Here is a 26,495-nt window from a genome sequence, read left to right as displayed (position 1 = left end):
CAGGAACTGGGGGGGGGGGAGGGGGAGACAGGGAGGCCACAGAGGGGAGCTGTTCACTGGCTTGCACTCTCTGGATTGCTCATCCTGCCTTCTTAGAAAACCCAGGACCACCAGTTCAGGAGTGGCACCACCCACAATGGCTGGTTCCTTCCCCATCAATCACTCATTAAGAAAACTCCCCAGGCTTGCCTACATCTCAGTCTTGAAGAGGCATGTTCTTATTTGAAGTTCCTTCCTCTCAGATGACTTCAGCTGTGTGTGTCAAGGTGCCATAAAGTTATCCAGCACAGTCAGCAAGCTAGTATATGACTTTACATAGTCAGGCCACTAATCAACATTAAGACGTTAAGGGCTGGGGAGACGGTTGCATGTGTAAAGTGCTCGCAGTAGGACCTGAGTTTGATTCCCAGCACCCATGTGAAAAGCCAGGTGTGAGTATATGCTTGCAGCCCCAGCACCAGGGAGATGGAGACAGGAGAATCCCTGGGAATCGGTGAGTCCCAAATAAGATGGGGGGCTGGAGAGATGGCTCAGAGGTTAAGAGCACTGGCTGCTCTTCCAGAGGTCCTGAGTTCAATTCCCAGCAACCACATGGTGGCTCACAACCATCTGTGAGATCTGGTGCCCTCTTCTGGTGTGCAGGCATACATGCAGACAGAACATTGTATACATAATAAATAAATTAATTAAAAAAAATAAGATGGAAGACTCCTGGGGAACGATAGCCAACGTCGTTCTCTAGCCTACACACACACACACACACACACACACACACACACACACAAATAACTAAAAACAAAAGTAAGCAGGAAGTGCCACTTAGTGAGTAAAGGCACTTGCTGACAAGCCGGGTTGGATCCAGGGACCAGCATGGTGGAATGTTCTCATGCAGTCACACACACACAAACAATAAATAAGTATACTTTTAAAAGCAAATCAAGCGTACGGCCTCCATGGACTTATTGCCGGTATTCCAGTGTGGGTACGACACGGTAGTCTGCTTGCCTTATCTCCCCGGTGTGGCTTAGTTTCCTTTGCCATCGCCCCTCCCCCCCCCCATTATGGGAGCAGGTGATCTGGTGGCATTGGCCGGTTTGTTCCAGGGGGCACCCAGAAATCTTCAGTGAGAAGGGTACTGCTGAGACCTACATCACTTGGCTGCCACAACATGTCCTGAGATGAGGCCTGCAAGCTGCCTGCCAGAGAGCCTGACAACAGCGGGCCCTTAGGACAGAGGAGTGCTCATTGTTATGCGACAACCAGGGTGGGGGTGGGGAACTGCTTATGAATCAGAGGAGTGGGTGGCCCTGCCTCCTGTCATGGAGGCGGCTGCAGCAGGGGCCTGGGGCCTGGGCCCCTCTGTGCCATAATGGTGGGGGACCTGATATTTTTTCTGAGGAGTTTCCATGGGTTTCTTGCTTCTTCTGGCACCGTAGGAGCCATCTTGGCTTGGTTGATAAGCTTTAAGCCAGCCCTGTTTGGCTTCCTCTTCCTTCTGCTATTGCTCAGCAACTGGCTAGTCAAGCATGAACTCACTCAGGCTCCCTGCCAGCCCCCTACGGTGAGCCAGAGGGTCCAGACGGTGAGCAAGAGTGTGGTTAGCTTCAGCTTCAGCTGTGGGTTACGAGACACTCAGAGCTGGACTGGGGGCGGGGAGGGGAGAGTTGGGGGTCACGGCTCAGAGAAGGTTAGTGGGGCCTCAGGATAATGGGATCAGGCTGAAGAATTATAAGACCCCGGGCTAAGACCGTGCTCGTGGCTTCCTCTTGGATGGCAGAGGACAAATCTTTTCCGTAAGAGATTTGCTTCAGCTGTGAAATAGGGGCCATGCCAGTCTCTCCTATGCCACCTTTCAGCAACACTGTCAACTATTTCAAGTGGAAAAAAAAACTTTAGAACGATGTACATGTACATATATAATGTCTATTTGTTCTAAAATAGAACAATGAAGACATCAGAAACGCACAAATTGGGTCAGCTTCCTTTCTCCGCACCCTCTACGTGAACTAGTCATCTTAGGAAGAAAGGAGGGTTCTTTTGGCTCAAAATTTCAAAGGTTCTGACACTTGCCCGGGCGGACTCGTTGCTTTTAACCACCTGGCAAATGGGTTCTGGGGAGGAAAGGGCAAAAACCGAGCACATATGGCCAGGAAGTGAAAAGGAGCAGGTAGTGGGTATTCGCTCCTCCTCTCTCAGGCCCGATAGCCCAAGGTCGTGGGCGGAGGGAGTAACCACCACAGAATTGGAAACAAAAGGGGGTTCTGTGACTCCCTCTGAAGGCATGCCTGTGGAACTCCATCTCTTAAGGGGTTTCACCATTTCCCAAATGCACCAGGGACTGAGCCCTTAATTTAATGCATGGGCCTCTCTGAGAGATCTTCTGGATCTTCATTATAGCAGACGTGTTAGACTAGGAAGTGCTTGCTGTAAAACAAGGGCATCTCTAGTTGTGTGTGTGTGTGTGTGTGTGTGGGTGTGTGTGTGTGGTGTGTGTGTGTGTGTAGGTGGGTGTGAAGAGGGAAGGGGGCACTGTTTAGCAGCTTCTCTGTTCTCTATATTAGGAAACACTAGTATTAATTTCCACGCCCTTTCCCACAATCTAAAATATATCCAGATGTTATCAAATGTTACTTGGAGAGGGCAAAATAGCATCCTATTTGAAACAAATGGGTTAGAGAGATGGCTCATCCTTTAAGATCACTTGTTGCTCTTGCAGAGGACCCAGGTTGGGTTCCCAGCACCTACATGGTGGCTCACCACTGTCTGTAACAGGATCTGACGCCCTCTTCTGGCCTCTGATGGCACTGCATGCACATGTTGCACAAACATACGTGCAAAACTACCCATACACATAAAATAAAAATAATTTGGGGCTGGAATGATAGCTGCTCTTGCAGTGGACCTGAATTCTGGTCCTAGCATCTACATGGTGGCTCACAGTTGCTCCAGTTCCAGGGATCTAATGCCCTCTTCTGACTTCCACAGGCACCCATATGGTGGCTTAACCATCCATAATTCCAGTTCCAAGGGATCCAATGCCCCATTCCCATCTCCATACATACATGAAGGCAAAACACTCATAAACACAAAGTAAATACATCTAAAAACAAAATAAAATAATTTTTAAAAAAAGCATCAGGGTTAGGGATATGCCCCATTAGACAAAGTACTTGCTGAGCAAACGTGAGGACTGGAATTGGATGCCCAGTACCCACTTAAAAACAAGTAGGTGTGGTGGTCCACCTGCAGTCCTAGACTGTAGCAAGTGGAGACAGAGGATCCCCAGAATAGGCTGGCTAGCCAAAACACTGAGCTGTGGAATCAGGGAGAACCCTTCCTCAATATGTAGGGTGGAGAACCATTGAGAAAGGCACCCGTCACCAGCCTGGGGCCTCTTCACACAGAACACACACACTCATACACATTCTAGCATGCAAATGCACATGTACACCATCCACGCCAACATTTGCAAAGGGAAACGTGCATTCAAACACTAAGTACCAAATTCAGGGCTATAACCGAGGAAGGGACATTTAGGGGAAGGGAACCCCAGGGGAGAAGTTCACAGAAATTTCAATTATATTTGTGAAATTTCCTTCCTCCTCCTGCCCTCCTCTTCTCCCTCCCTCCCTGCTCTCCCGCTGAGCTGCAGGCCTAGCTCTTGATTTAGGTTGCTATGGGAATTTGGATGCTATTTACCATTGCTCCTCACATCATTTTACTTTGCCTACAGAGGCAGGGTTTCATGTGACCCGGCTCACTGTGTAGTCAAGGATGACTTTGAACCCCTGATCCTCCTGCTTCCATATCCTGAGGTGCTGGGATTATAGGTGTGTGCCACCATAACTAGATTACATACTGCTAAGGTTCAAACCCAGGACTCTAGTTATGCCAAGCATCAGTCCACTAATTGAGTTAGTTAGATTCCATCCTGAAATAAATTCCATCCTGCAACAGTTAGTTTTAAAGTATTTCTTTCTGGTTTTATTTATTTATTTATTTATTTATTTTTATTTATTTTTGAGACAGGGTTTCTCTGTATAACAGCCCTTGCTGTCCTGGAACTAGCTCTGTAGATCAGGATGGCCTTGAACTCACAGAGATCCGCCTGCCTCTGCCTCCCTAGTGCTGGGATTAAAGGCGTGCGCCACCACCGCCTGGCAAATGTGTGCAATTTTTAAAGACCAGTAGTTTGTAGCTTCATCCAAAGAGGGGAAATGTTACTATAAACTTGGGGGCGGGCTCACGAGGACTTGTGAGGGCTGAGTGCTTAGTATGTCTAGAAACACCAAGACGCTGCAGTTTGAGGTCTTACTGATTCTGACAAAAAAAAAAAAAAAAAAAAAAAAAAAAAGGAAAATGAAGATTTTGGAGACAGACATACATATTTATGCAAGGGGCCTTAATTTTTCTCTAATGTGTGGGGGTCATCTTGTGCCACAGTCCATGTCAGGGTGACAACTTGCAGGACTTAGTTCTCTCCTTCCACGGTGTGGGTCCTAGGGATCAGAGTCATGTCTGACTTCATGGCAAGAACCTTTACCCAGTGAGCCATCTCGTCGACCCACAGGGCTTTAGGTCCTCTACAATTGGCAGATCGTCCCTATGAGACAAAGACACCCGTGGGTTTTAGATGTTTGGAGAAGGAAGTGCTGGCTGTAGGGTGACGAGAAAGTGACTTTCCCTCACAAGATCTCAATTCTCCCAACCACGAATTACGGCAAAGTTGCTCTCTCCTTGATAGAAGGCCCGAGAATTGATTAAATGGCCTGGAAGGCTGGGACTGTGGCTCAGTTGGTAGAGTCTAGCAGGGCTCAGTTGGTAGAGTCTAGCATGCATGACGCCCTGGGGGTTCGATTCCCAATACTGCATAAACAGATGTACACTTGTAACCCCAGCACTAGAGAGGTAGACGCAGGAGGATCAGGAGTTCAAAGTCACCCTGGGCTATGTAGTGAGTTCCAGGCCATCCTGGGCTAAATGAGACCCTGTCCCAAAGATGAAAAATAACCGGGCCTGGAGCAGATGTTTTGTGTTGAAAGGAGTTATCATTATGATTGATTCTTTTCTTCTGATGGGGCTCCTAGGAGGTGGCAGAGAAAACGACGGCTCCAGAAGTCAGTCCCAACTGTGTCACAGACAGAGAGTTGGAGAAAATGAATGTTTGCTTCGCTCTCCAGGATAAGGTCCTGGAACGGCTGTTGTTCAGTGAGATGAAGCTGAAGGCCTTGGAAAATCAGATGTTCATCATATGGAATAAACTGAATCACCGCCGGTGGCAGAGCAGACACCGGAACTTCTCCAGGAGGTGGTACAGGAAGAAAAGGAATGACTCTACTTTCTCCATCGTCTCTAACTACACCACCAACACCCTCACTGAATGTGACTGAAGTGGCCTAGCCTCTGCCGATGTGATCTTCACCCAGTGTATGAGTCTGTTTTGTTGTCTTCGCTAGAACAAAATACCCAAGCCTGGGAACTTGTGATGAAAGAGCTTTGTTTAGTTCACAGGGCTGGATGGAGGTCCGAGAACATAAGCCAGCGGTGGCTTTTTGTGAGTTCTTCAAAGAACTCAAAGAGGATAGCATCACATTTTGTGTGTGTGTTTGTGTTGTGCGTGTGTGTGTCTGTGTAAGAGAAAGACAGACAGAAGACAGAAACAGACAGACAGACAGAGACGGGGACACACACACACACACACACACACACACACACACGAGAGAGATATCAGTTGGTGTGAGAGGAAATAAAAGAGAGTCAAGAAAGCCAAAGCTGCTTTATGACAACATCTCCTGTGTTAGGGGATGTAGCTCAGTGGTAGAGTATTTGCCTACGATGTGTAAGGTCTTGGGTTCAATCCTCAGTATTTCCAAAATGAAGGAGAACATGCTACTCTCTTCGGCTCAGTGGGTTAAGGCACTTCCCATCGAGTTACCCTGACAGCCTGAGTTCGATTCCTAGAACCCACGTGGTCCGGGGAGAGAACTGAATCCCACAAACTGTCCTCTGACCTCCATACTTGTCAGGAACATACACATGAACACACACATACAAGATAATAAGTAAGATAAGAACAACAGACACCTTCTCTCCTCTTGAGATAACCAGTCCAGTCCCAGACTGTTGCTGGGATTAAAAAGAAAACAAAACCAAAACACCATGATTAAAAGCAACCTGGGGAGGAAAGGGTTTATTTGGCTTACAGGTTACATCATCAAGGGAAACCGAGGCAGAGACTCAAGGCAGGAATCTGCTGAAGAGCTGAAGCAGAGAGCGGAGGGACACTGCCTACTGCCTCAGTCAGACTCCTTTCTTTTTTATTTTTTTCTTTTGAGGCAGAGTCTTCACTATACAGACCCAACTGTAGACCAGGCTGACTTTGAACTCACAGAGATCCATTTGCCTGTGACTCCCGAGTGCTGGGATTAAAGGCGTGCACCACCATATCTAGCCCTCAGCTACCTTTCTTATAAAGCTCAGGCCCACTTCCCAGAGATGCTGCTGCCCACAGAGAACAATCAAGGAAACGCCCATGGACTAACCTGGTAGAGACAATTCTTAAGAGTCCCTCTTCCCAGGCATTGCACCGACAGCCAAAATTAGCCACCACACCACTCTCGCAGAGGGCCTAGATCCTGTTCCCAGCACCCACATCAGGCAACTCACCACCACCTGCAGCTCCCGTTCCGGGGATTCAGTGTCTTTTCTGGTCTTCCTGGGCACCTGCACACATGTGGGATACACACACTCACACAGGAACACACACACACAAATTTTTTAAAATTTATTTATTTTGTATACAATATTCTGTCTGTATGCATACCTGCAGGCCAGAAGAAGGCACCAGACCCTATTATAGATGGTTGTGAGCCACCATGTGGTTGCTGGGAACTGAACTCAGGACCTCTGGAAGATCAGCCAGGGCTCTAAACCACTGTGCCATCTCTCCAGCCCATGTTTTGGATGCTATATTCTTGTATATTAGTCTAAATAAATGAAAGAAAAGTTTATAAGTTGTCAATGGAGCCTGGGAATTCGCTTGGTTGGTAGGGTGCTTGTTAAACATACATGAAGCCCTGTGTTTGAGCCCCAGCCCTGTATAATCTAGGTGTGGAGGTCCAGGTCTGTGATCTCAGCACTCGGGAGGTAGAGGCAGGAAAATTCAAGGTCATCAGCTACTTAGTAACTTTGAAGCTAGTCTGGGCTACATGAGACCCTGTTAAATAGATAGATAGATAGATAGATAGATAGATAGATAGATAGATAGATAGATAGATAGGGGAGGAGGAGAGATGACTCTTGTTAGTAATCACAGAATATGAATTTAGTGCTCAGAACCCATGGAACAAGAACCTGACATGGTGGTCTACACTGGTAATTTCAGTCCTGGACGGCAGAGACAGGGGTGCCTGAGGCTCACTGGCCAGTAAGCCTATTTGGTGAGAAAGGTAGACAGTAGCTGAAAAAAGACAGCTGAAGTCCTCCGAACTACTCTCTCTCTCTCTCTCTCTCTCTCTCTCTCTCTCTCTCTCTCACACACACACACACACACACACACACACACACACACACTCTGCTTGCACGTGGCATTCCAAAAAAAAAAAAAATAAGGTAAGCAAATGTGGAATGAGCGACTAGCACCAGAAATTCTCTTAAGAAGAACCAGAAAGGGAATTGCCAGCTTACGTGAACTCATTGAGATCCCAAGCCACCCAGCACCCCCCCCCCCATCATCTCTCATGTTATGCTCTGCAACCTGCTTAGGTTACCAGCCAGTCCCCATGGGCATCCCCCCACCCTGTGTTTGCTTGTGTGGTTTCTCCCCTGAAATCCCGCACCTATCGTATCTGCTGTTTTAATTCATTCTCTTCCAAAGCCAGCACCTCCAGACAGCTTCACTGCAGTCAGCAAGGAACAGAGACGTTACAACTGCTTTGAATGACTTCTGTCATGGGGTATTTGTACCCCGTGGGAAGATGTATTGCTATGATCCGTGTACTAAAAAGCTGAATGGCTGATAGCGAGGCAGGAGAGAATAGGCGGGACTTCTGGGCAGAGAGAGAACTCTGGAAAGAAGAAAGGCAGGTTGTCAGCCAGACATGGAGGAAGCAGGATGGACAGTATGGAGATGAGGTGATGAGCCATGAGAACACAGATTAAAAAATATGGCTTAATTTAAGTCATAAGAACTAGTTAAGGGCTAGAGAGATTGCTCAGTGGTTAAAAGCACCGACTGCTTTTCCAATTCCTGGGTACAATTCCCAGCATCCACAAGGCTGCTACCAACTGTCTTTAGCTCCAAGATCTGACACCTTAACACAGACATACAGGTAGGCAAAACACCAATGCAAATAAAATAAAAATAAATCATTAAAGCCGGGCAGTGGTGGTGCACGCCTATAATCCTAGCACTCAGGAGGCAGAGGCAGGTGAATTTCTGTGAGTTTGAGGCCAGCTTGGTCTACAGAGTGAGTGGCAGGACAGGGTCCTTCTGTCTTTGTGTTGCTTTCGTTGGTTAATAAAGACACTGCTTTGGGCCCTTAATAGGGCAGAACTTAGATAGGTGGGGAAAATTAAACAGAATGCTGGGAGGAAGAAAGCAGAGTCAGAGAGACACCATGGAGCTGCCAGAGACAGACATGCTGAATCTTTCCCCATAAGCCACTGCCACGTGGCAATATACAGATTAATAGAAATGGGTTAAATTAATGTAAGAGTTAGCCAATAAGAAGCTAGAACTAGCCCGGTGGTGGTGGTGCATGCTTTTAATCCCAGCACTCTGTGAGTTCCAGGCCAACCTGGTCTATAAAACTAGTTCCAGAACAGTTTCTAAAACTACAGCGAAACCCTGTCTCAAAAAAACAAAACAAAAAAATCATAAAGTTTATAGAAAATAAAACTAAAAGACAGCTGTGGGGCTGAGTAGAGCAGTTATCTCCCCGCTGAGATAAGAGGCCCACAAGGAAATGGCAATTACAGTGGCTTTGTTGGGCTCTCTTGCTATGCGGCGGCGGCGGCTGCGTGCTCTACCTGCGACTACTGTATTACTCAGTGTTCGCGCCCACATCGCTAGGGTACTGTCTTCAATCACACACGTACAGCTGAGGTCCAAGAAGAGACAATAGCTGACCAAAGTCACACCATTACTAAGGAGCACAGCTGGGGTTTGAACTGCAGCACACATTCTAATTGGTCTTAATAATAAAAACCCCGAGTCAGATATCAAGGTAAATGCTGAAAGATCAGAGAAGCAGAGCAGCCAGCCACTAGTTCTTACCTCTACTGAATCCTCAGACCGAGGGGGCGACTCTGTCTTTAGGAAACCTCAGACTGAATCCTGAGCTCCTGTCTCCTGCTTTATGTTCCTCTCTCTCCGCCCAGCCACATCGCTTCCTGTCTCCACCTCCCCAGTGCTGGGATTAAAGGTGCGAGTCACCACTGCTTGGCTGTGTCTCTTTTAGATTGATTCAGTCTCGTGTAGCCCAGGGAGGCCTTGAACTCACAGAACTCTGTCTGCCTGTGTGACCCGAGTGCCGAGATTAAAGTGTGCCACCTCTGCTTGGCCTCTGTGACTAACTAGTGTGGCCAGCTACATATTCTGATCTTCAGGCAAGTTTTATTTGTTAAAGAACAAATAAAATATCACCTCATTGAACTCTGCACAGGAATCCTGCAATAGCTAAGCCTACATTATGCAGTCAAAGGAGCTTGTTTCCCCAAAGATCAAAAGACAGCTGGGGGCTGGAGAGATGGCTTAGCGGTTAAGAGCCCTGGCTGTTCTTCTAGAGGACCTGGGTTCAATTCCCAGTACCCACATGGCAGCCCACAACTGTCTGTAACCCTAGTTCCTGAGGATCTGACACCTTCACACCAATGTACATAGAATAAAGTTAAATAAGTTATAAAAAAATTTCAAAACAAATTTAAAAAAAGCACTTGTTGCTTTCACAGAGGACTTGAGTTTGGTTTCCAGAACCCATGTCAGACAGCTAGCAGCTACCTGTAACTCCATCTCCAGGGAATATGACATCCTTTTCTGACCTCCACAGGGCACTATGTTTCTTTGCACAAAGCGGTATATGCAGATAGATTCACAAACACAATTAAAAAGAAAATATGTTAAAGGGGGAGACGGCTAGGATAATACGAGATATCTCATGCAGAAAGAGGATGCATAATTCCTCCCTTCCTGGCAGAAAGAGGATGCATAATTCCTCCCTTCCTGGTGTGTGTGTGTGTGTGTGTGTGTGTGTGTGTGTGTGTGTGTGTGCGCACGCGCGCGCATGTGAGATCTTTCTTGTTTCATGTTTCTTCAGCCTGAAGTCTCTAGTGAAAAGGCGGCACAAGCGAGGAACGAGATTTTAACTGTGTACATATACTTCCACCTAGTGGTTATATTGCTGTATGACATGGTGTGGATTCTCTTCTGGCTGTACTGTGAATAACCCTGGCCTTGCAGGTGAGAAATAGCTGCTTCTGGAGCTGGGTCAAATTAAGTATCAGAGGAGCGCCACAGAAGACTGGCGGGCATCCCAAAGGGGAGGCTTGAAGCTCCTGCAGAGAGTTAACTGACTCTGAGACGCTATCCTTGTCCTGAGGACCTCATAGTCGGTCAGATGTGGGGCAAGGAAGGTGTTCCCAGCGGGGCTCCTGTGCTCCAACCTTAGCCCTGGCACTTCCTGGGAATTTCACATCTCTGAACGTCAGCTTCTTTGGATGGGAAGTGTGACAAAATAGATTCTGCTTTGTGTAACTGCAGGGCAGGTCAAAGACACAGACGATGACCTGAATTCAATCCCTGGGACCCACGCAGTGGAAAGAGAAAACCAGCTCTTGCAAATTGTCCTCTGACATTCCAGAAAGTCCACTAAGAAAAACCTAAAGTCAGCCTTAGGATCAGGTTCGGGGTTTGATACCAAAGCCAACTCATGGGAGCCAGCTTTTGCAGAGCCCTTCCTGGGGCCAGGCTTCTTGCTTTACAAGTAACACTCCCTCCCTCCCCCCCCCACCCGCTTAATTAGGTGTGGTTATTAGTGTCCTCATTTACAAAGAAATCAGAAGAGTGCCACTCCCAGGTCACCAGGGTGCTCCTGCGCATCTCAGAAGTGACTGGTGAACTGGTTTGAGGTTTCAAAGTGATCTTAGAGGCCTCTGGGTCAGATCCTGGTGGCTGTTCTTTGTCACCTCTTTTCTACTCTGGGCCCACAGAGATGCCTGGAGAGAGAGTTCGTTCCTTTGGGCCCACACTGCCCTCCTATTCCCCCATCTATAGCTCCAGAGGTCACATGGAGTGTCCAGCACTCTGACACATCTGCCCAGCTTCCCTACTGCTGGGGCTTCTGGGAGTTAATCCTCTAGGCAGAGAGCAGGGAGGGATTAGCACTGGAGTAATGAGGGCCACATCTGTCACCGCTGGGCATTTGGGTAAAGCCCAGGCAGAGAGCCCAGGAGGACTCTCCTACCTCTCGGAACCCTGTGAAAGGCCTGAATTGTGGGGCCTATTAAATCCTTCCAGAAGTGGGTAAGATGTGAGACTCGGGGGCCTGGCAGATCTTTGTGGGACAGGCTGAGGAGGGGACCTGGAATTAAGTGGGTCTGTTGGGAGATTTGGGGTACGTACGGTGCCCTTCTGCTCAGGTTTGTCTGAGATAGAAGGGTTTGGGGGAATGTGGGTCTTCCAGTGTAAAAACCAGAATAGTTTTGGGCCATCGGGCAATGTGAGGTGGCCTGGACAGGGCTTCTGAGCTTGGGAAGAGTCCTCTTTCTCCTACATCCAAATCTTATCTTTTTATCTAGTTATTCTCTGCCCTCTCTTCTCCCAGGACCTTTTTATTATTATTTTTTTACATGTGTATGAGTGTTTTGCCTACATGTGTGTTTGTATCATGTGCATGCCTGGTGCCATGGAACTGTGGTTACAGCCTGGATGCAGGGAATCGAGCCCAGGTTCTCTGGAGTAGCAGCCCATGATCTTGACCCCTGAGCCACCTCTCCAGCCCCTGTCTCCCTACTGCTCCCACCTTCTTTTGCATTTGCTTCTCTCGTCTCCTGGCCACAGGTTCTCCTGGGCTGCAGGCCTAAATCCTCAAGGATCTGGAATCTTCCATGCCTAGGAGAGGATGAAGACTCGGGTGAGGTTCAAACCAGAAATCATGCATCATCTTGGTCAGCATCCTCGTTCCTCCCCAACCACCCGCTCAGTGACTCCACCCTCCTTCCCACCCTGGCTGGTTCACCTGCACCCCTCACCAGAGCCTCTGCCCTTGCCTGCTTCTCTGGAGCAAGCACAGCAGCTGTGAGGGCTGCGCCAACTCTTGTTGTCACATGACTTGCTTCCTGCACAGCCTTCTAGGGGCTTCTATCGCCTGAGCTCTCCAGGGGAGGGGCAGTGGTCAGGCTCCAAGAGGTGAAGTCATTTGTCCAAAGCTGGAAGGCACAGAGCTGAAGTCAGGTTCTATTTGCTGCCCTTCCCAGAGTGTTATGCAAGTGGTGTGCAGTCTGCCACTCTTTGAGCGGGGCTTTCTTTGCTTAGCCCCGTACATTTGAGATCCATCCACATCACTGCATACGTCAATACTCTACTCTTTACAAGGCTGTGTGACATTCCATTGCATGGATGTCTGTACCATAATTTGTTTTCTCATTCATCACTGAAGGACATTTGGGTTGATCCAGGCCTGTGAAAATTTGTAAGTAGATCGGGCAATAACCGGCTGAGTCAGTAAAGTGCTTGATGTACAAGCATAAGGACGCAAGTTCAATTCCCCAGTACGGCATAAAAAGTCTGGGGTACAGTGGTGTGCTCCCCCACTCCCAGTGTTGAGGAGGCAGAGACAGGGTGATCTTTGGAGTCCTCTTGCCAGCCTGCCTTGCCTAATCACTGAGCCTCATGTCCCACGGAGAAACCCTGCCTCAAAAAACAAGGTGGAGCGCAATAAAGAAGACACCTGATTTTGGTTTCTGACCTCTACATGTACAGGTATACACACAGAGGAAGCTTCAATAAAGACCAGCTTCTGTGTGAACCCCAAGTTCTAGAGGCTAAAAAAATAATTCTGAAGCCTGCTGGGATTTCCAGATATAAAAATAAAGACATGGCTGGGGCAGCGGTGATGTACACCTTTAGTGCCAGGCTGGCGGATTTCTGAGTTTGAGGCCAGGCTGTTCTTCAGAGCAAGTTCCAGGACAGCCAGGGCTACACAGATAAGCCTGACAAACAAGCAGATGAAGAAAGACTCAACAGAGAAGTCCAAACTCCTCTCCACACTGAAGAACTCCCTGATCCCGAGGGGTGCTGTCTAGGGTCTCAATGGATCCAGGAGGCAGGGCTAAGTTTGACCTGTCTTTTAACTTGCAGGGCAAAGTTCAATGCTTTTTAATGCCAAAACATTTCCAGAGAGGCAGGGAAATAATGGTCGCTGCTTGCATTGAGGTACGAGGATTAATTACACAGACCTGCTTACGTATACGTTGGCTGTTACCGCTGCACCAGAATGGTCGAGTCAGTAAGTTAAGGATCCAAGATGCTCTGTGCCCACAAGCATCACAGGCAGCAGGCACTGTCTGTGTAGCAGCTCCGTGAGGGTGGAGATCCCTGAGGCTGGCTTCCTGCCTCACTCCAGGAACCTGGCACAGTGCCTGGTGCCTAGGGGCTGCTCAGGAAAAAGGTGTTGCTAGGACACGGACAAGGAAGAGACCATGTCAGATGCAAGCCAAGTTGTCAGATGCTAGGGCTGAGAACCGGGCAGAATGGATTTACTCTTGTTGTGTAATTCCCTGGGGAGACTCAAACAAACATCTATTCACCCCTGAAAAAGCACCAATGACAGACCGAAGAAATGATCTCATCCAAGTGAGCTTGTGGGGTCACACACAGGAGCAGGGGTGTCTTAGGTTCATTCTGTTCACCACAGATGCTTTTCTACCTGTTTCGGGAGAGTGGTACAGTGGTAGGATGTTACGAAGAGCCTTCTAGAACCATCCACCACACTGAGCAGTACCCATATGCTGAGAGCTTCAGGCATGCCTGCTGGGGGCTCTATCCTAGGTTCGAGATCAGGAACCTGGAGGTAGGTGCAGGTGCCCCGGAAGTGGGGTATGGCAAGGCCTGTGCTGTGCACACCTCTGACATGTACTGAGTAACCAGTACATCAAAGGCTAAAGAAGAAAAAGTGGACAGGTGCCGCTGGCGTGGAGGGTTCTCCCATTAGGGAGGCTGGCAATGGGAAAGGTGGGGAGGTACGCCATTGTTCTACACTTAGGGACTTCTATTTGAACTCCCAGGGTCACAGGTGAGATGAGGTGGGGAACACTTCCTAGAGGAGGTGGCATTTCAGGGGGGCTCAGGATATCTTAGGTGAGGTGAGGCGAGGTGAGGGCATCATGCCAGACCAGGCGTGGAGAGTTGATGAGGCGCTTACCCTGAGGAGGCCCTCGGCTTCACAGGTAGCATTGCAGTGAAGGTACCTTCCTCTCCCTGCAGACACCAGAGCCCATGACCTGTGCCTTTGCTTCCTTCTCCAGGCCTGCCACCAGCCTCGTCTCCTAAAAGGGAAAAAGAAATGGCTTTCACGGGCCCTCATCGGCTTCCTCTTCGTGTTCTCAGTGGCCATGACTGCCTGCTTCCTATGGCAGTACCTCTCCAAGCTGCAGACTGGTGAGTGGAGAAGCCACTTGCTCCCGCCACCAGGGCGTGAGTCCCTGTTGGGCCTGGAGCAGCCAAGGACGTGAGGGTGAAGGGGGAGAGTTAAGATTTAGACTCATGAGCAGAGGCCTCTTGGCTCCAAGTGACACTGCTTATCTCTGGTCACAGGGCACTCTGCACTTGGTCAAGTTCTTATAAACAAAGTGAGAACCCTATTGCCCAAGGTTTCAGAAGTCATCCATTTTGGGGGTCAACTCAGGGTTCCTGAGATGCTCAAGCAGAGGCTGGTGAAATGGCTCAGTGGGTAAAGAAAAGCACTTGCCAAATAAGCCTGGTGGCTTGAGTTCAATCCCCAGAACCCACGTGAAGGCTGAAGGCGAGAATTAACTATGTAGACTTGTTTCTTTGACCTCCGCATGCATATGCACGACATGCATGTATACTCCTGTGTGTGTGCCTCATGCACATATGAATTTAAAAATTTAATTTTAAAAATTAAGGTTGAAGGGCTGGAGAGATAACTCGGTTAAGTGCTCTGACTGCTCTTCCAGAGGTCCCAAGTTCAATTCCCAGCAACCACATGGTAGATCACAACTATCTATAGTGAGACCTGGTGCCCTCTTCTGGCCTGCAGGCATACATGCAGGCAGAACACTATATTTAATAAATAAATAAATCTTTTTAAAAAATTAAAGTTTAAACGGTGCTTCTCTTGCTCTGTGAGCTGGCCAGGTCCTTACCCCTTTCAAAGACCTCCTCATTCCTTCTAGGACTTCACAGAGGCAAATCATAGATGGATACCACCCTCTGTTGCCATAGCATCTAGCACACCAAGTCTCTGCTGTATCAGGGAGCAGCTTCTCCCAGTCCTGTCACTCATATTGCCAAAATTAGGGCTCAGCAAGGTGCCTGAGTCTCCCAGGCCAAGAGCCTTCGGCAGACTCAACCCCTCTTACCATCTTCCTAGTATCTCCACCTCCAACCCCAGTCCTTTCTGGGGTAAATTCCTTTTCAAAGGACTTTGTTGTTGCTCAAGCAAACAGGCCACAGCTGGGTAGACGTTCAGGGCCACGATTCTCAAACTACCAAGCCGTAATGGTCAGGTGGTACTAGAAGTCAACAAAATGAATCTGTAGTGGGGGAACTTCAAGACATTTGAAATGTGGCCTGAGAGCCGGGCGGTGGTGGCGCACGCCTTTAATCCCAGCACTCGGGAGGCAGAGGCAGGCGGATCTCTGTGAGTTTGAGACCAGCCTGGTCTACAAGAGCTAGTTCCAGGACAGGCTCCAAAGCTACAGAGAAACCCTGTCTCGAAAAACCAAAAAAAAAAAAAAGAAAGAAATGTGGCCTGAGCTGTGTGAGCAGATCCAGTGGGTGCAAAGTCAGTGTCAACCCACTGCCAACTTTCCAGAGTCTGGGTAGACCAGATGGCTCATTGGATAAAGGTAATGGCCTAATGACCTGAACTTGATCCCTGGAACCAACATGGTGAAAGAAGAGGAAATTCCTACAGGTTATCCTCTGACCTCTACACTCATTTGTGGTAACCCCCTAACACCACCCAAATGTAGGCACTTTCAGGCCCCACCCAGATTTGTTGACTCCATAATGTATTTTGAGGCTCCCCAGGTGCCATCTGTGTGGAGGGCTATAGATGCCAGACCCACCCAGGTCCCAAGCTGACAAAGCTAAGGCTCTGTCCAAGACTTCTACTCCAGTGACCAAATCCACACTATCTACTTAATTATCTGTCTAAGGAATAAGCCACCCCAGGGACTAGCGATGTATCTTAGTGTTGAGCACTTGCCTGCATTGTGCAAGGCCCTGGGGTCTATCCTCAGCACCACAGGGGAATAAACAAACACACCAAACTCACCAGCTGATTATTGCTCATGGTTCTGGGAGCTGGTTGACAGTTCTACTGCTGGTCTAATTTGCTCTCTTCAAGGAAGAATGCAAGTCACTTGGGACTGGAACCTCCCTAGGATCTTGTGCTCTCGGGGATAATTTCCCAGATTTGTCCATGTGATGATGGCCACTCCCTAGACAAGGACAGAAGAGACTCACCCCATGACCAGTGCCTGCATTCGGTTCTGGGAACAGAATAAGCTGTCCCTGATGCTTCAGGCCTAAAGCCCCACTGGGGTTTCAAGCTCATGTTACTCAAACATACAAAACTAGTGAGGTATAGATGGATGGACAGATGGATGGTTGGATGGATGGATGGATGGATGGGTGGGGCTTAGCCTGTCAGGAGGAAGGGAGGATGGGGACTAGTAGCTGAGACCTGAAGGGACTCAATTCATGATACTATGCCTTGGCCCTTGGTCCCTTGGCTGGCCCATGACTGAACATTTTCTGGAAAGGTTCCTGCTGGTGGGAGGATGTATCCCAAGGCATAGTTCTGACCTTTACTGCTGCCTTCCTGTCTTCTAAGATGTCCTTTTGCCCTTGACCTGACCTCTTCTGTATTCACCTCCTGATATGTCCTCTAGGTTCCTTGAAGCCAGAGGTGACCCCAGCCCCAGTGAAGATGTGTCCACGTCACCCTGAGCTTGTGCCTCTGGCTCACCCCCTCCCAGTACTGAAGGAGGCATTGGAGAAGGTTAGTGATAGCCCAGGTAGTATGGTAAAGCTTGGCAGAGGAGGAATTGCTCTCTGTGCTGTGGCATTCATTCATTCATTCATTCATTCACTCAACATGCTTATATTTGTTAGTTTTTGGTTTTCAACATGTTTTCTCTGCATAACAGTGCTGGCTGTTCTGGAACTTGGCTTTGCTGACCAAGCTAGCCTTGATCTCCCAAGTATCCACCTGCCCCTGCCTCCTGAGTGCGGAGAATAAAGGTGAGCTACCACAGTCAGTTTTCAACACAAATTTGAGTGCCTGTTCTGTGCTTAGAATTCTAGTGCTTAGGAGATCAGAGGCAGGAGGATCATTGCAAGTTGGAGGCCAGCCTTGGCTATACCAGTTCTAAGCCAGACGGGGGTGGGGAGAGACTTCAGCACTCAGGAGGCAGGGGCAGGTGGATACTTGGGAGATCAAGGCTAGCTTGGTCAGCAAAGCCAAGTTCCAGGACAGCCAGCACTGTTATGCAGAGAAAACATGTTGAAAACCAAAAACTAACAAATATAAGCATGTTGAGTGAATGAATGAATGAATGAATGAATGCCACAGCACAGCCTAATCAGTCTGTTAGGTGAAGGAAGCAGTTAAGATAGCACACATTTCTGACTCAGGTGGAAAAGTGAAGATGAGGAGCCTGGGAGTGGGGGTGGCCCACACCTTTATTCCCAGCACTCAGGAGGCAGAGGCCGCAGATCTCTGAGTTCAAGGACAGCCTGGTCTACAGATCAATTCTAGGAAAGACCAGTCTATACAGAAAGATCCTGTCTCAGGAGAATAAAAAAGAGTGAAAATTAGTTTCTTAGGGTTTCTATTGCTGTGAAGAGACACCATGACCACAGCAACTCTTGTAAAGGAATACATTCAGTTGGGTAGCTTAGTTTCTGAGGTTTAGGCCATTATCATTATGACTGGACATGTCAGCATGCAGGCAGACATGGTACTGGAGAAGGAGCTGAGAGTGGAGACGGAGCTACATCTTGATCTTGCAGGCACCAGGAAGTGGTCTGGGACATTGCGTGTGGGTTGAGCATATGAGACCTCAAAGTCCACCTTCACAGTGCCATACCTATTGCAATAAAGCCACACCGTCTATGAACTCCACTCCCTATGAACCTATGGAGGTCACTTATATTCAAACTATCATAATTAGGAAAGTTCTGGGGGCTGTGGGGCTGAGATGTGAGGTCTTGGAGGCTGGCAGGGCCCTGCAGGGCCAAAGCTGAGATTTCAACAGGTGGGGGATGCCCAATGACGTATGTATGGTAAAGAAGTTGAAGGAGTGCACTCCAAACAGTGGGGCCAACATATGAAAAGGCCCAGGGGCAGTGGAGTGAGCACGGGGTACCTAGAGAGGTAGGGAAAGTTGAAACGGGAGAATGACGGAGTCCATGTCACAGAGGCCGCTGTAACATGGTCAAGCACACACATAGGTGCACACACATACACAGGTACACGCACCAGGGCACAACTTGCACCACTTCCTTGGTGCCAGTCAGTTTCTACAGTGTGGGCCACTCATCTTAGGAGAAGAGACAAGCAGTAGAAGGAAAAGGGTAGCAAGTTCACAAGTTCACAGAAGGTTTTTTTGTTTTTGTTTTTGGTTATTTTTGTTTGTTTGAGACAGAGTTTCTCTGTGTAGCTCTGGAGCCTGTCTTGGAACTCGCTCTATAGCCCAGGCTGGCCTTGAACTCACAGAGATCTGCCTGCCTCTGCCTCCCAAGTGCTGGGATTAAAGTCTGCCATGTGCTACCACGGCCTGGCCACATAAGTTTTATACTCAAAAATAATAGCGATTTTTCTAGTAGTTTCAGTGATGTATTGCTTTTATTCCTGGACTGAACTGCTATTCTTACTCCCTGTTACAGAACAAGGGAAGGCAGCCATCTCCAGACAAAGGGTCTTGGAAGACACTCTGACACAAACATGACCCCACTTCCACAGCAGCTCATATAGCACACGACAATTTACCAATATAACATATGTCACAGGGCCACAGGATTCAATGGCAAAGCAGCCTCCTCCCACTGAGCACTGGGATGTCAACCAGGGCTGTGCAACCCCTTTGTATATATGTCTAGGGAATCCCCTACTACATCGGTGAACTGAGACCCCCAAGACTGACTTAGGGCATGTGTCTAGGGAGACAGAACTTAGCATGGGGCAGGTAAGGCCACGGGACAAGGTGTCTGGTAACTGATTAAGTAGAGGGGTTGGAAAGATGGCTCAGTGGTTTGTGCAGAGTTCAGACCCTCCACATGGGTGAAAGGGCTGGGTGCGTGCGGCCTGCCTGTAATCCCAGTGCTTGGGTGGAGAGAGGATTCCCTTAGAGCAAGATGGCTAGCTAGACTAGCTGAACTGGTGAGTTCTGGGTCCAAGCGAGAGACCCTGATCCGATACATAAAGGTGAAGGGTGTTTTAGACTTCCAGTGTCATTTTCCAGCTTCTATGTCACGTGCACACATGAGCACCCCTCTCGTGAACAGAAATACACACACACGCAAACCACACACACACACACACACACACACACACACACACACACACACCACACCCCAAAATCCTTTAGAGAGCCCTATGTCTAAAATCAGTGGGAGGGAAGCTGATGAGAGAGTAAGCCCTTATCAGGCATGGTACCGGGGTTGCAAGGTCTGGAGCCTTCAAGGGTACAGCTGTGGGGACAGGTGGGTGGGCTGAGGCAGGGACCCCAGCTGTCACTGCACCCACCTTCTGAGCTCCTATTCTTCTTCTGCCAGGTGGATGGGATTCTGCGCAAGGCGATGCTGGCCCCAGGCCTTGCTGCCATGTCTGCCCTTGTCGTCCACAATGACACTGTGCTCTGGACTGGCAACTTTGGGAAGAAGAACGCCTCAGATCCAAATTCTGGAACCCCTAATGAGTATACCATATACCGGTTAGTGGGGTGACCTCCAGGGTCTCAGAGGGGATGTGGGGGATAGCAAGCTGAGCAGATATAGGAGGCAGGGACATTCAAGAGAACTGTGGCTGGGGTCCCAGCTGCCAGGGCCTATGGCTCAGTCCTGATAACTCTATAGGAGAGTGGTCCAGAGAAAGCCAGGAAGCACAAGTGCCCAATGTCATACCACGGGGACCACAGGCACAGGCCAAACGAGGGAAGGAGTCATCTCCTTGCCTCTCAGTGTGCCACCCAGGAGCGATAGCCAGCTCCCAGGCCTGTGAGTCAGTGGCATTGGCCCAGTTGGAAGCAGCTGGGGACACTTGGCAGCATGCCCAGAGCCTCTTCTTTCATGCGCTGTCTGCAGAGTCCTCAAAGCTATAATAATGGACACATTTGATCCCAGGGATGCTGTGGGGACTTCAGGGGCCTGATGGGATTTAGTATCACCCCGCACCTTTGTGGTGCTAGACACAGGACCCAGGGTTCTATTTGTCTTGCTTACTATGCCCTTGTCACCTGTCGGCCATGCTGAGTGCTCTGTGAGCATGTATACTCTCACACACACGCACACTCACACACATGCACGCGTATGTGTGCACACACATATCTCACCCCCCATTTTACCACATGAAACCAACCGTCAAACTCTCAGGAAGGTCTAGTAACTTGCCCAAGGCCACATAGCCAGTGAGAGATAGGATTCACCAAATCCAGGTCGAATCCCCGGTACAAATGGGGCTTGATAAAAGGCCTAGCATGGGGCAGGGGCTGAATTGTCCATTCTATCACAGCTTTTGGTACATTCTACGCATCCCGAGGCTCTCTACAGAGGCTGGGGATTCAGCTGGAGATGCAGACTAGAGTAGAATCTTGACTATGAGAAGCTGGAGGCTGGGCACAGGGTGGGAGTAGGCCGTGAGGGTGACAGGTTGCCCTCCGTACTCCTGTCCCCCAATATAGGATTGCCAGCATCTCTAAGATCTTCCCCGTGCTTATGCTGTATCGGCTGTGGGAGGAGGGCATCGTGGCCTCCCTGGACGACCCTCTGGAGCGCTATGCCAGCACCTTCTCTATCAACAACCCGCTGGGCAAGGCCCAAGACCCTGAACCACAGGACCCAGCGGGGGAATTTGAAGAGATGGGCTCCCTCCCAAGGCCTTCTTCTGTCACTCTCCGGAGGATGGCCAGTCAGCTGTCAGGTGAGCCTCAGAATTGCCCAGCTGAGCCAATCCACATCCGAGGGCCTGGGGGGCAGGCACAGGACACAGATTCCCACCCATTAGGACTCTGCTCTGGTTCCTGAATGACCATGGGTGGTGGCCAGGGTAGGAAGAACTGAGGTAAGCTGGGGATAGTTTTTTTAACTTTATTTTAGAAATGTGTGTATGTGTGTGCATGAGTATATGCCATATGTGTGTGGGTGTCCACAGTGATATGCACCAGACCTTCCCCAGCTGGAGCTACAGGTGAGAGCCAAGAACTGAACTTGGGATTTTGGAAGAGTGGCTTTAGCTGTCATCTCTCCTGCACTGGGACTTATTTTGAGACAGGGTCTCTTGTAGCCCAGGCTGGTTCCAAACTCACTGTGTAGCTCAGGGTGATCCCGAACTTCTTCTGTTCCTTCTTTCTCTACCTCCTGAGTGCTAAGATTACAGGCATGTGCCGCTCCGTTTTGGATGTATGTCATTGGGGGAGGGAACTCAGGGCTTCACACGTGCCAAGCAAGCATTGCACCAGTTGAGCTCCGTCCCTGGCCTGATCCTGGGAATACAGATCAGGCAGAGAAAAGCTCACACACAAATGAGCCAGGATCTGTGTATTGTGCCAATGGCAAGGCAACAAACTGAAACTGGTAGGGAGCTCTACAGTGAGGACCTAGACTCCCTGAACACACATGAAGGACATGTGGAAAGCCACAGCCCACAGGGGACAGAGGTGGAGGACAGGGAAAGAACTGGCGTGGCACAGAACGGCTGTGGAGTATTTAAAGATGCCAACCCTCGTTCACCGAAACACACACGCAACTTAAAACCACACTGAGACACATTGTTCGCGTCAGACTGGCAAGATCAAAATAGTGAGTGCGCTGATCGGGGAAACCACGGAGATGGTGTCCTCGTCCACAACAGTGGAGGGAATTTAAACTGACTTAAATTTAACCCCCCTGTGGTGGCTAGTTTTATGTCAACTTGACGCAAGCTAAAGTCATCCGAGAGAAGCGAACCTTGATTAAGACAACACCGCCATAAGATCTGGTTGTAGACAAGCGTGCAGGGACTGATGTGGGAGGGCCCAGGCCATTGTGGGGGATGTCAGTCCTAGGCGGGTGGTCCTGGGTTCTATAAGAGCTGAGCAAGCCAGAGGGAGAAAGCCAGAAAGCAGCACTCCTCCATGGCCTCTGCAGCAGCTCCAGCCTCCAGGTTCCTGCCCTATTTTAGTTCCTGCCTTGGCTTCCCTCGAACTGTGATAGGTAAGTCAAATAAATCCTTTCCTCCCCAACCTGCTTTGGTCAAGGTATTTCATCACAGCAACAGACACCCTAACTAACTCCTCCCATAAACAAACAAATGGCTCAAACCTGTATGAAGGCGAATTCAAATATTGATCACAACTGTTCTGTCTTTTTGAGTTAGTGTCTCAAGTAGCCCAGGCTTTCCTCACACTCTCCAGGTAGCTGAAGAGGACCTTGAACTCCTGATCATCCTGTCTCCAGCTCCTGAGTGCTGCCACCACCCCAGTCTGTCACCAGTTAATTAGGTTGGGGGTCAACAATACAGTGTGCACTTGGCATATGAAAAGCCCTGGGTGGCCGGGCGGTGGTGGCGCACGCCTTTAATCCCAGCACTCGGGAGGCAGAGGCAGGCGGATCTCTGAGTTCGAGGCCAGCCTGGTCTACAAGAGCTAGCTCCAGGACAGGCTCTAGAAACTACAGGGAAACCCTGTCTCGAAAAAACCAAAAAAAAAAAAAAAAAAAGAAAAGCCCTGGGTGGAGGCCCAGCAACAAAGGAAAAGAAAAGAGCATACATTCCCTTGGACTGAGAAATTCCACTTCTAGAAAATTCTGCTGCAGATGCGGTCACCCTATGTAGCATACACATGCTCATAATTATTCACTGAATAGTGTTTAGAGTAATGAGGGGAGCCGGTGGGAAGATACCTGTAGCCCAGCACTTCTAAGATGGAGGCAGGAGGATCAGGAGTTCAAGGTCACCCTGGGCTCTCATGAGACCCTCTCAAAACACAAAAACCAAAACAAGAAGAAATGATCTATATGTTCCTCACTAGGGGGAATGGCTATGCAATCAAATACCATATAACTCTAAACCAGTGGCTCTCAACCTTCCTAATGCTGTGACCCTGACCCCCAACCCTAAAATTGTTTTCATTGCTGCTTTGTAACTATAATTTTGCTACTGAATGGTGTCTCAGTTCCTAAGACCATCGGAAATATGTGTTTTCTGATGGTGTCAACCCACAGGTTGAGAACCACTGCTCTAAATGACATTCTTTGTTTACGGATATGAAATAAGTAGGAGAAAAGTTCATGTATTATGTGCTGCTACAGAAATAAAGATAAAAATTACGTAAAGACTATACAAACATACTAATTATAAAAACATGTTTATGTATGAGGTATGTGTAATACACCTGATTATATAACATGCTATGTATTATATAAATATTAATTTCTTTTTACATTTTTTTTGTTCATGTGTGTGGTGTGGTAACGTGCACACCATGGCACTTGTGTAGATGTCAGAGGACAATTTACAGGAGTTTGTTGCCTCAGGACCACCACAGGGGTGCAGGGATTGAACTCAAGGAGTCAGGCTTGTAGGCAGGCGCCTTTACCGGATTAGCCATCCTGCCAGCCCTAAATATTAAATAGTTCAGGTTGTATTAAATGCCTTTGGAAGGCCTGGTCTTGGTGGCACCTGCCTGCAATCCCAGAACTTGGGAGAGTGGAGAGAAGAAAGAAATGAAAACAGTTTGCTTCCGGGAAGGGGAAATCATGGCCTGCTGGGGTGGGAGGAGGGGAAGGGAGGCTTGTGAGCAAAGGTGATTTGGTGGCAGTCTAGAGATGGGACTTTCCCGGCAAAACACAGGTCCTGCAGACCTGACCACTGCTCTTCCCTAGGGCTTCCCCGAAGGCTGCGGGGCACTTCGCTGTTGTGGAGGGGCAGCACCCAGGAGGCTCTGAGCCTGCTCAGGGATGACGTGCTGGTGGCTGACCCAGGAAGCAGGTGAGGAGCATGCCCTGAAGTCCAGCTACACTTGAGGAAGTGTTTCTCCTAGATGGTTAGAGTCAGTAGGGTTCTGGGGATCACTGAATAGAGTCTACCCTACAGCCAGAAATAGAGTCCATCCTACTGAGGCCCCTACGGGCAGGCACAGCAAGACCAGGAAGAGCTGGGCCCAGAACCTGGGTCTCTCTCATCAACTGAAATGTTTATTAAGCATCTGCTCTGGGAATAGCGTGGTTGTGCACATTTGTAATCCCAACACTCGGAAAGCTAAGGCAGGAGGATGGAGAAGTGGAGGCCAGCTTGGGCTGCACAATGAAATTGTCTAAAAACAAACAAACAAGACACAAAAAGCAATTAAGGCAACTACTCCACCCAGAATCTGCTAAGCGCAAACATTTGACCAAGTCTCCTTTCTACAGTTTGCACTGAGGAGGGAGACACAGTGAAGAAATAAATGACATAAATACAGATTTTGCCACGATGGATAATGGTGTGCAGATAAAAGTCTGACCTTTGAACAAGAAGTGTACTTTTGAGAGCTTGGGGTGGGGGTGGAGGACGGACAACACACATATGTCAGACAGAGGCTGCAGGCACTCCTCACACCCTGAGTCAGATTTCCCTCTGCTTCTCCAAATACGATAGGTCATGTGTTCTTTCCCTCCTGGTGCCACCACACTGTCCTGGGATCATATCCAGGACCCCATCCCGATGCTCCTTTCTCTCCCTCCAGATGCCACTACAGCACGCTGGCCTTCTCGCTTCTGGCCCATGTGCTGGCTGCTCACACGGCACAGGGCAACTATGAACGCTGGGTATCTGAGCAGGTGCTGGAACCGCTGGGGATGAGCGACACTAGCTTTACACTGACGGGAGCGGTGCGCGCTCGCCTGGCTGCCGGCTTCTATGGCAGCGGCCGGTCTGCGCCTCTCTACGATCTGGGCTGGTACAGGCCGTCCGGCCAGATGTACTCGACCGCTGCAGACCTGGCCAGGCTGGCGGTTGCGCTACTGGGCGCAGGGCCCCGACGGCTGCTGCGATCAGACAGCCTGGCCACGCTGCTGTCACCGCTGCGCGCCTGTGCCCACGGCTACTTCGCTCGCGAAACTGGTACACCCTGGGAGTTCCACGAGCAGCGCGGATACCGAGTGGCGCGCAAGGACGGCGACTTGGACGGCTACGCCGCCAGCCTGGCGCTCGTGCCACCGCTGCGCTTAGGGTTTGTGTTGTTGCTGGCAGGGCCGCGCCCACCCACGCATGACCTGGTGGCTGACGCCCTGGACGCACTACTGCCTGCTCTGGAGCAGGCGTTGCGCGATGCTGAGCGAGCCCCTGCTCCCCCGCCCAGCGCGCGCCCGTTTGCCGGCTTCTTCACCTTCGCTAACCGCACCTTCTATGAGGTGCGCGCTGCCGGGCCGCGTGGCGAGCTGCGCTTGCGCCAGTTTGGGCCGCGCGTGGAGGCGCTCGTGCCCGCCGCCTTCCGATCGCTTGCCCTGCGCCACGTGCGCGGCCGCATCTTCCAGCTGCACGTGGCACGTGAGTTCCCGTGCACGCTGCCGCTCGCAGACGCCTGGCTGTCTCTGGAGGCTCAGCATGGGCAGCTGGTGCGTTTCTATCCTCTGGATCGCCACGGGCTGGCGCCAGGCTTCGACGTGCCGGGACTCAACACCTATGGAGTGCTGCGCCTGCAGCGCAGGCCGGTGTTCGGCTCCCAATGAGCTTGAAGCCAGGGCCTCATGTGTGCTGGTAGGCAGATGATCTCCCAGTATACAATATGCTCAGCTCCCATGTGTCTTTAAAAAGCTTTAGCTTTTAATTTTTGAGATAATTATAAATCTCCATACTAGTGTCAGAAATAGCTAGAGTAGCCTTTACGCAGTTTCTTCTCCCAGGGCCATCGTGCAGAGTGTTGTAAGACACTGATCTAATGCAGCCAAGATCCAAAGCTCTTTCCTCAGCGCGACAGCCCTGCCTTCCCCATTCCTAGCCGTCTCCACCTGCTCTCCAAGGTTTACTCTTTCCTTAAGCCCTAGCAAGCACAGCCTGCTCTGTTATTTC

The 26,495-nt window shown here is 49.6% G+C and overlaps 2 protein-coding genes across 2 annotated transcripts; both read left to right on the top strand.

Moving 5' to 3' along the window:
- Positions 1–1,369: 1,369 nt before the first annotated feature.
- On the top strand, positions 1,370–5,390 carry Tex46 (testis expressed 46). Its single transcript, XM_038332499.1, has 2 exons — positions 1,370–1,561; positions 5,088–5,390. Exons 1-2 carry the CDS (start codon positions 1,370–1,372, stop codon positions 5,388–5,390), a joined length of 495 nt encoding a protein of 164 aa, XP_038188427.1.
- Positions 5,391–12,119: 6,729 nt separating this feature from the next.
- On the top strand, positions 12,120–26,155 carry Lactbl1 (lactamase beta like 1). The gene is made up of 7 exons (XM_038332431.1): positions 12,120–12,131; positions 14,524–14,656; positions 17,140–17,249; positions 20,027–20,184; positions 21,151–21,389; positions 24,329–24,434; positions 25,171–26,155. Exons 1-7 carry the CDS (start codon positions 12,120–12,122, stop codon positions 26,153–26,155), a joined length of 1,743 nt encoding a protein of 580 aa, XP_038188359.1.
- Positions 26,156–26,495: the final 340 nt, after the last annotated feature.

Source organism: Arvicola amphibius, chromosome 6 (genome assembly GCF_903992535.2).
Source record: "Arvicola amphibius chromosome 6, mArvAmp1.2, whole genome shotgun sequence".
In the NCBI taxonomy this organism is placed as follows: Eukaryota; Metazoa; Chordata; class Mammalia; order Rodentia; family Cricetidae; genus Arvicola; species Arvicola amphibius.
Note: the sequence above shows the minus strand (reverse complement) of the source record. Positions and strands in the feature narration are given on the sequence as shown.